This window comes from the organism of the source record quoted next, unplaced genomic scaffold (genome assembly GCF_019419815.1).
Source record: "Pyrus x bretschneideri cultivar Hongxiangsu unplaced genomic scaffold, Pyrus_bretschneideri_v1 Contig27, whole genome shotgun sequence".
NCBI classification, from domain to species: domain Eukaryota; kingdom Viridiplantae; phylum Streptophyta; class Magnoliopsida; order Rosales; family Rosaceae; genus Pyrus; species Pyrus x bretschneideri.
Window position 1 is genome coordinate 2,419,917 of NW_025999579.1, and position 8,780 is coordinate 2,428,696.

General features: G+C 35.5%; 2 protein-coding genes and 1 long non-coding RNA gene across 11 annotated transcripts in view; 2 read left to right on the top strand and 1 right to left on the bottom strand.

Moving 5' to 3' along the window:
* Positions 1-84: 84 nt before the first annotated feature.
* The window catches only part of LOC103930819 (chaperone protein ClpB1), a 35,303-nt gene continuing 26,607 nt past the window's right edge, over positions 85-8,780 (bottom strand). For 2 of the 4 annotated variants that reach the window (XM_048587911.1, XM_048587910.1), the window contains exons 2-8: positions 7,994-8,114; positions 2,294-3,074; positions 1,978-2,159; positions 1,235-1,857; positions 868-1,147; positions 584-781; positions 85-491 (exon numbers count right to left, since the gene is read on the bottom strand). In XM_048587911.1, coding sequence (XP_048443868.1) covers positions 276-491; positions 584-781; positions 868-1,147; positions 1,235-1,857; positions 1,978-2,159; positions 2,294-3,041 — 2,247 coding nt within the window. In that variant the 5' untranslated portion in view covers positions 3,042-3,074; positions 7,994-8,114 and the 3' untranslated portion in view covers positions 85-275. Of the gene's footprint in view, positions 492-583; positions 782-867; positions 1,148-1,234; positions 1,858-1,977; positions 2,160-2,293; positions 3,075-3,914; positions 3,958-4,257; positions 6,064-7,993; positions 8,115-8,780 lie in introns of those variants that run through there. The other 2 variants (XM_048587909.1, XM_048587908.1) reach the window with 2 other exon arrangements.
* Positions 4,931-7,987, top strand: LOC103930793. 6 transcript variants are annotated; one of them, XM_048587916.1, is made up of 7 exons: positions 4,931-5,071; positions 5,379-5,450; positions 5,536-5,588; positions 6,081-7,004; positions 7,112-7,208; positions 7,311-7,435; positions 7,801-7,987. In XM_048587916.1, the coding sequence occupies exons 4-7, from the start codon at positions 6,836-6,838 to the stop codon at positions 7,884-7,886; spliced, it is 477 nt and encodes a 158-aa protein (XP_048443873.1). In that variant the 5' UTR covers positions 4,931-5,071; positions 5,379-5,450; positions 5,536-5,588; positions 6,081-6,835; the 3' UTR covers positions 7,887-7,987. The 6 variants fall into 6 exon arrangements, with proteins under 6 accessions (XP_048443873.1, XP_048443874.1, XP_048443876.1 ...); XM_048587917.1 differs by having other exon boundaries at positions 5,379-5,431; XM_048587919.1 differs by lacking the exon at positions 5,536-5,588 and having other exon boundaries at positions 5,379-5,431.
* Positions 8,018-8,397, top strand: LOC125478974. Its single transcript, XR_007259727.1, has 2 exons — positions 8,018-8,128; positions 8,255-8,397. It is a non-coding gene; the product is annotated as an uncharacterized LOC125478974 (long non-coding RNA).

Genomic DNA, 8,780 nt, shown 5'->3' on the forward strand with positions numbered 1-8,780 from the left:
CGTTGCAACTGAAATTTTAGCAGTTATAAACGAGATTTTAGCCGTTAGATCTTTAATCAGGATACACAATAAGATACACAAGCATATTACAAAGGACTTTTAATTATACAAAGCAACCCCGTACAAGAGAAATAAGACTCAAAAAACACAGTTAAAACAGTTGGAACAGCATTACAGACACGTTGCAGAAAACAGAAGAGTTTCCTTACAAGTTGACAACCTATTTTACTCATCCATGTCAAGATCTTCATCCATTTCCTCAATCTTCATCTTCTTCACAGCCTGATCGACATCACATCCGACTTCTGCCCCATCGCCGCATCCACAAGCCCTCCGTTCTTCTCAACCCTATACACCAGCCCGCTTCCGGTTGGCGCTGTTTCTATGAACACAGTCGAGTTTTCATCTATTTCTTCTCGCACAAGCATCCGCGACAACTCCGTCACCACCTTCTTCTCGAGCCATCTCCGAATTGGTCTGGCACCGTAAACCTGAAGACGAAAAAAGAGTACTTGTTTAGTGTTTCATATCACACAGGAGTACGCAGAGAAAAGATTTTTGGATTCGTAAAACCGATACTCACGGGATCATAACTCTCGCCCAGAATGTATTCCAACGCCGCATCGGTGACTGCCATAGCGATGCCCCTCTCAGCCAGTCGGGCTGCAATATCCTTCATTTGCAATCTGGCAACCTTCCTCAGTTGGTCGTGAGAAAGAGGATCGAATACAACAATCTCATCGAGACGATTCAGCAGCTCCGGCCTAAAGTGCTTTCTCACCTATGCAAAAACCATACTAGTTAAGAATTGATAGAATGAAGCGATACACAATCATAATTCAAATTTCGGGTAACCAAAGATGGTACCTCTTGCATAACTTTATCTCGAGCAACCTGCATCGAACACTTGCCCATCAAACCGGCGAGGAGATGTTCTGCACCCAAGTTTGAAGTCATGATGATCACCGTGTTTCTGAAATCAACTGTCCGGCCTTGTCCATCGGTTAGTCTTCCATCATCCAGGACTTGCAGGAGTGTGTTGAAAACAGCGGTGTGAGCCTTCTCCACTTCATCAAACAATACAACACTGTAAGGCCTCCGCCTCACGGCCTCCGTGAGTTGCCCGCCTTCATCGTGACCAATATACCTGTAAAATATGAATGAGTCAGAATTCATAATGCCGCAGCTGAGCTCACAAACATGCTCGAGCGAAGAAATCTATAAATGCAATTACCCAGGGGGAGCGCCAATTAAGCGCGAGACAGAATGTTGTTCCATATACTCGGACATGTCAATTCTGACAATCAGATTCTCGTCATCAAAAAGTTGTTCAGCAAGCGCCTTCGCAAGCTCAGTTTTACCGACACCAGTTGGGCCCAAGAAGAGGAATGAACCAGTAGGTTGTTGTGGCCTTCCTAGCCCTGCTCTTGACCTTAAAACTGCCTCGGCGACAGCATCAACCGCCTGGTCTTGCCCCACTACTCTCTTATGCAACCTTTCCGCAAGTCCAATTAACCTTTCTTTGTCATTCTGGCCAAGCCGTGTGACAGGTATGCCAGTCCAACGGCTTACCACCTCTGCAATTTGTTCTGGTCCAACCGTCTCTGTCAAAATCAAGTTTTCGTCGGTACTACCTTCAAGCTTCGCAATGATGGTTTCCACTTCCGGAATAGTGCCATAACGCAAGTCAGCAGCCCTAGCCAAATCATATATTCTTTTGACCTCTGCTAAAGCTACCAAAGCCTCTTCACGCTTCTGCTTAAGCTTTCGAAGCTCATCAACCCTTTCCTTCTTCTTTCCGTACTTCATCACCAGTGGTTGAAGCTTGTCTCTCAGTTCATCAAGCTCTTTTCGCACCTGAGAATAAAATGGCAGAACAACGAACATAAGAACAAAGAAAGACCAAGACATTGAATAGCTACATCTGCGACTTCATCAGACAAATATTCTTTAATAAGTTATGGATCAAGTAATCACCTCGACAAGACGAGCTTTGCTAGCTTTGTCATTTTCTCTCTCAAGTGCATGAAGCTCAATTTCCAGCTGCATCCTCTTCCTTTTGAGGTTATTGATTTCTTCAGGTTGGCTGTCAAGTTGGACTCTCACATTCGCACAAGCTTCGTCAACTAGATCAATCGCCTTGTCAGGGAGATGTCGGCCTACAAAACAAAAGGAAAGAGGAAAACTTCAATACCAAGTAATTGTACACAGAACATTCAATTCAACATCGAAAGCTTAAAAATACGTAAACATAGAAAATAGACCACAATTGTTAGCCATTTTTAATTCATACCTGTGATGTATCGACTCGAAAGATGTGCAGCAACAACAAGAGCTTTGTCCAGAATCCAAACACCATGATGACCCTCATACTTCTCTTTCAAACCTCGAAGGATGCTAATTGTATCCGGAACACTAGGCTCCGCCACATAAACCTGCTGGAACCTTCTCTCAAATGCAGCATCCTTCTCTACATATTTTCTGTACTCCTCAAGAGTTGTTGCGCCAATGCACCGAAGTTGCCCCCGTGCGAGCATTGGCTTGAACAGGTTGGCCGCATCCATGGATCCCTCTGTCCTTCCGGCGCCAAGAACAAGGTGAATTTCATCAATAAACAGAATAACCTTCCCCTTAGCCTCTTCCACTTCCTTCAAAACCGCCTTTAACCGCTCCTCAAACTCCCCTTGATGCGTGGCCCCGGCCACCAAAGCTCCCATATCCAATGCAATGAGCCTCACATCAGCCAGATTACTAGAGACATCCCCACCAACTATCCTCTGAGCCAGCCCTTCAACCACAGCAGTCTTCCCAACTCCCGGCTCTCCAATTAGAACAGGGTTGTTCTTAGTCCTCCTCGAAAGAATCGTCTCCACTCTCTTTATCTCCTCGTCACGGCCAATAACCGGGTCAAGTTTCCCAGCCTGATTAACAAGGTCCCGTCCATAAGTCTTCAATGTCTTCAATGTAGTATCCTCAGAATCATCCCCAGAATCACTCTCACTGGTCTCATTGGTCTTGTGGGTGAACTTATCACGGTTCATTTTCCTTCACCAATTAATGATACCTAACAATCACTGCAAACATCATGGGTGAGATAATTTAAAAAAGGGAAACTTGATATATGTTCAATTCCTTAAATCTTATTATTTTATTATCAATAATTATCTCTTAAATGATAAGATTTATTATAAAAATCAAATTTCTTCCTAATTATCTCTTTGATTATTTATTTATTTTGTTCTTTCTTGTTCTTTATCCCGTTTTAAACCCCATTTATAGATTTTAGTTTTTATTTTTATAATCAACCTATATTATATGTTAATTATATTTATCTACCTGTATGACAGTTTCTTTTTATAATCAAGTAAGATTCATGTGTCTTGCTTGCAGATATATTATGTTTTTTTTCTACCTTTTAGTTAAGTTTCATATCTTACTTATAGGTATGATATACATTCATATATTTGTTACTTGAGTTAGGATAGAATGATTTACAGATAGATTTATATCAATATATTATTTTTTTGTTATAAGATATTAATTATATTTTTTGAGGTTGAAAATTCATAATATTAGAAGATTTTAATTGATTTTTAATATTTTTAAAAAATATAAAATGAGCATTAAAAAATAAATACATATTCTTAGGTAATTGAACTCATCCCTAAAAATCATTTATGTTTTTGGATCTGAATCTAAAAGCCCTTTTAAGAAATGCAGTAAAAATTCGAACTTTTTGTATAAGTTCCTTCAGTTTAAACAAAACTTAGAATTATTTGCATCTGGGAAACTTTCAATTCAAATAAAAATTAAAACTCTCCATCTGGGTTTCTTTAATTTCAACTAGAAATTAAAATATTTTATCTGGGTTCTTTTCAATTCAACCCAAGAACACAAAGAACCTTTGATCATACCTTTCCCAATTTACGAAACTCATGAACTTCTTCAATTTTCCATCTTGGTAACATGCAATTCAAATAAAAATTAAAACTTGTTCACCGGGGTTCCTTTCAATTTGATTCAACAAATATCGAAAGGCGAAAACAGAGCGTATAAATAAAACATGCAGTCATCAATCATGTCTCCCCGATTTACGAAATTCTTGAACTTCGTCAATTCTTTTTCCGAGATCGAAAAATGACAGACTTTACTACTTAAATTAATTCGTTCAAAACCCAAAACCCATATGGAAATCAACTCTAAAAACTCAAAGATTCACAGAGAGAGAGAGAGAAGCAAGAGAAATCTTGGACGTACCTTATGAGGAGGAAGCTGAAGCTTTTTTGCAACAATGGCGGGTAAATCCACAACTGCGTTTCAAGAATTTGATATGGTATTTCTTTCGGTTGATCGAATCGTTGTGAGTTTTTTCTAATGGGTGCTTAGGAGAGTGGGTGAGATTTTGAGGATGAACCGACGACACGCTAGCAGCTAGAACATTATTTATATACTAAAACCCGGTGGAAAAGTATACACTGAAAAGTTTTCAACTTTTGATTTTTCTTTTGATTCGTTTATTCAGGGTTTCCAACTTTTGATTTTTCTTTTGTTTTATACTGAAAAGTTTGATTTTGATAGATTCGTAAGTATACAAAAGTTGAATCTTTATTTGGGTGAATTTTTAAACCCAGTTTCGCTTATGGATTTTCATGGCTGGTTAAATTGAATTTGGAGGTTTTTATGTGGTCTCCGATGGAAACAGTTATAGTGTTATAGAAGAGATGCAGGATACGAACAGGGTGGAATGTTTTCTATTGTTATTATTTTTTAAAAATCAATTTGGGGTTTTGTTTGGTTTTGCTAATTATGGGCTGTTGAACCCAGCGATTTGTCTACATATTGAACAAGAGACAATGAAACTGGTATGTTGTTTTTTTTGGGTCTAAAATTGAAGAGTCTTTGCCTTCCATCTGTTTTCTCTTTCTGGAATTTCCTTTCTCAGCGTTTTTCAGGCTTATGGTATATAATTTGTTTTTTATTTTAATTTTTTGGTTCATGATTGGTTTTGCAGGTTTTGTTTGTGTAGAGGAGACGGTAACTTGGCTGGTGCACCGTCTGTTTTCAGTCGAGGGTGAGGTTTAGTTTGTTACGTGGTTAATCTTAAAGTTGTCATCAGTTGTTCGGTCTTTTGGGAGCATCTTTATCTGTTCATTTGTCATGTTTTAATTGGATTAAATTTTAGGTTGTCCAAATTATAAGCTATGTTGTATTCTCATATATCAATTTGGTTGGCTCTTATGTTTATGATGGTTCTTATATAGTAGTTCGATTAAATTTTAGGTTCTCCAAATTATAAGCTGCGTTTTATTTTGATATATCAATTTGGTTGCCTCTTACGTTTATGATGGTTCTGATATAGCAATTTGATTAAATTTTAGGTGGCTAAGAAGTGTTGCACTGCTCCAAATTCCTTTTGTTTAAACCTTCTCAGGTTTTACAAGTTCTTGCTGGTTATTTTTCCGTCTTTTTAGCGTGCGTTTTTAATTATGTTTTTTTTGGGTTGTGTCATTTGATTTAGTTCTTTTTTATTTTCAGCAAGCGGTGATTGTCGTCCTGCACTCTAGCAACCGTAAAGAACACAGCTTTAGGTACACTTACCCTCTGATGAAAATCTCAAGTTTAAGTCTATTGATTTTTAAGTGAAGTGTTTTATCGTTTTGTTGATTTGGCTGGTATGTTTTCATTTGTTTGATTAAAATTTAATTTGGGACATCGGGTATTTCTTGATTTGAATGATTATTAAATATTGTTTCTCCCCCTGTTTATGATATGGATAACTATAACTGGATAATAGTATGAGCTCACGGCTATTCAATTTTTTTTCTGTGTCTTTTTGAACTTTCATAAGTCATTTAATTTTTCTTAATCAATATTTTGTTCAAGTCTTTACTCCTGCATAGTTATCAAATTTTGATTTAAGTTAGCTTATCTTTCCTTATTTATCTGCATTACTTACACAACATAGTATTGTTATATAACTGATGTATGAGAAATTAATATTTTTACTTATTTAGTCATTTATTTTAAGACTTGGTGAGACCAATTTTTTAACTCATACAAGTTATGTTTGGTTTAAGCAGAGATTTAATGGAAGACACAGAGATAACTCCCATCTCTGAGTTACGGCCATATATAAAGGCTGAGAAAATCAAATCTCGCGTTTGTAGAATATGGAAATCAACAATTCCCAGAACTACTAAAAAATGCACATCTCTACACTGCATTTTGCTTGATGAGACGGTGAGAAAATATTGGTTTATTATTTTGATGAAGAATTATAACAAGAATGATTGACTGGTCAATTAATATTTTTGTTTATCATACTTTGTAATACATTCAATAATGAATCTTAACTGTATACAGATAATCATAACAAATTGATATATATTTTGTCATTAATTTTACATCATTATTTAATTGCATATCCTGTAATTTATATAGATTGCAAGTAAACATATGAATTAAATATTTTTAGGTGAACTTCACACTTGGTTAAACTTTTTTACATTTTTTCTGTTTCTTAATTTTTTAAGTGTTGGTTCAGCAGCTGACGTAATTATTTTATCTCTTGATGTGATTGCATCTCTCCATGTTAACAATTTAATATATGCATATTGAAGAATAATATCTATTTTTTTCCATTTATTAATCTCCTTTTTAACTCTGTTCATTTCCCCCCACCCCCCCTCTTTTTAACTTTTTTTTTTTTTTTTTTGGGTTCATTTTATTTGCGTAACCAATTGTAAAGAAACATGCCGGACATTTACTACAAGACTATAGCTTCAAAAATTGAACCTGGGGTTGCTATGAAATCACAAATTTTCGGACCACTAGAATGAAAGGCCAGTACAACGTGGTACCGTATGAGACTCAGCTTATATTCAGTGGTAAAACAAATTTCAAAAAGCTCTCAAATGTGTTTCCGCCTATTCCTCAACACCGGTTTTTCCTACAGGATTACAACACTCTTTATCCCCGCTTGAACAAAGTTGACATTCTTACAGGTGATATTATTATATATGTATCTATATATAGAGATTAAAAACACTGAAGTTTATTTTTACCAAATTATTTTTCACAACATGCTTATATTTACCTTTTAAATTGCAAGATGTCATTGGTCATCTCACTTCAATGCAACATTTAGAGCCAAAACAGATTAATCAAAAGGTAGCATACAAGTGGGATATACACATTCAAAATGTCAGGTTATTCCTTTTTTCTTATCGCTCTCATTATAGATTATCTTCATAATTTGCTTTATATTGAAAAACATCTATATATTTGTTTCTGATATAATATATCTACAGAAGGGAACAACTCACTGTTACACTATGGGGAGACGTTGCTGAAGAATTTTGTTCTTCATCTGTCCAAGCACTGCCTCTCCCAATTGTTGTCGTTTTTACAAGCTTAAAAGTGAAGCTTTATATGGGTAGCATAATTACAAGCAATCTTTTGTAGCTTTATTTATTATTATTTTTTAACACGGCTTTGTGTAAATTGTTCAAATCTTTTCTGAAGACATGATTTTATTATATTCACTTCCTGTGACTTATCATATATCTTTGTTTTATACTTGATTAATTAATTTTCAAATATCTTAATAAACTAATTGTCAATCACTGTTATTAATTAACCTTCTCTTTTATTTTCAGCTTTTTAAAACTTTGTCCATTTTGATTAAAATCATGGTGCAGTAAGTGATTGTATCATATCATTCTGATACTTGGCATGTGCCCGTAAAACCATTTATCAATATTTTCTTTCAACTTTCTTATCATTTTTTTCAATGCACAGATAAAATTGTGATGAACAGTACTGGTTGCCCACTTTTCTTTTTTGATCCGGACATCCCAGAAGTTAATGCATCCAAGTCGGTGTAAGTATTTCTATAGCTTTTAACACAATTAAACTGTTTTAACTTTTGTAAAAGCAAAAGAAGTATTAGTTTCGTAAAATTATTCAAACAGTTATACATTTTCAATCATACCGGTTTGCAAATTGTAATGAGCCTGTGAAAATATTGGCCCCCTCCTCCAGACAAGTAAACGAGGCCGAAATTTTACGCACAGCCAAGATGTTCACAATTGATGAAGTCGCTTTTCTAGATCCTGATTTACACAAGGTATAAAATCTAATTACATGTTTTTAACTCATCTTAAAAACATATGACTGCATTTTTACATTTTTAATAAACATTGTATACGTAATTAGTATTCCTCATACAAAACTATTACAAACTGTTTCTTAGAATGATACGTTTTTCTGTAAAGCGTGTGTCAAGTGTTTTGACACACGTTATCAATGGTGGTATAGTGCGTGTCCCAATTGTGTAAAACAAAAGCATAAAGACTTAATGCTGGACAACTCATCTGCTAAAGCATCCAAACCAAATTTCAAAAAGCCTATTGAGAAAAAGGAAACACTAGAATAGGCTTTTTCTTTTTGAAATTTGTTTTACCACTGAACACACGTTATCAATGGTGGTATAGTGCGTGTCCCATCTGTGTAAAACAAAAGCATAAAGACTTAATGCTGGACAACTCATCTGCTAAAGCATCCAAACCAAATTTCAAAAAGCCCCTAGAATAGGCTTTTTCTTTTTGAAATTTGTTTTACCACTGAACACTTTACACACGTTATCAATGGTGGTATAGTGCGTGTCCCAACTGTGTAAAACAAAAGCATAAAGACTTAATGCTGGACAACTCATCTGCTAAAGCATAAAGACTTAACGCTGGACAAAAAATAAAAGTAATTGGTCAACAAACCAGCAT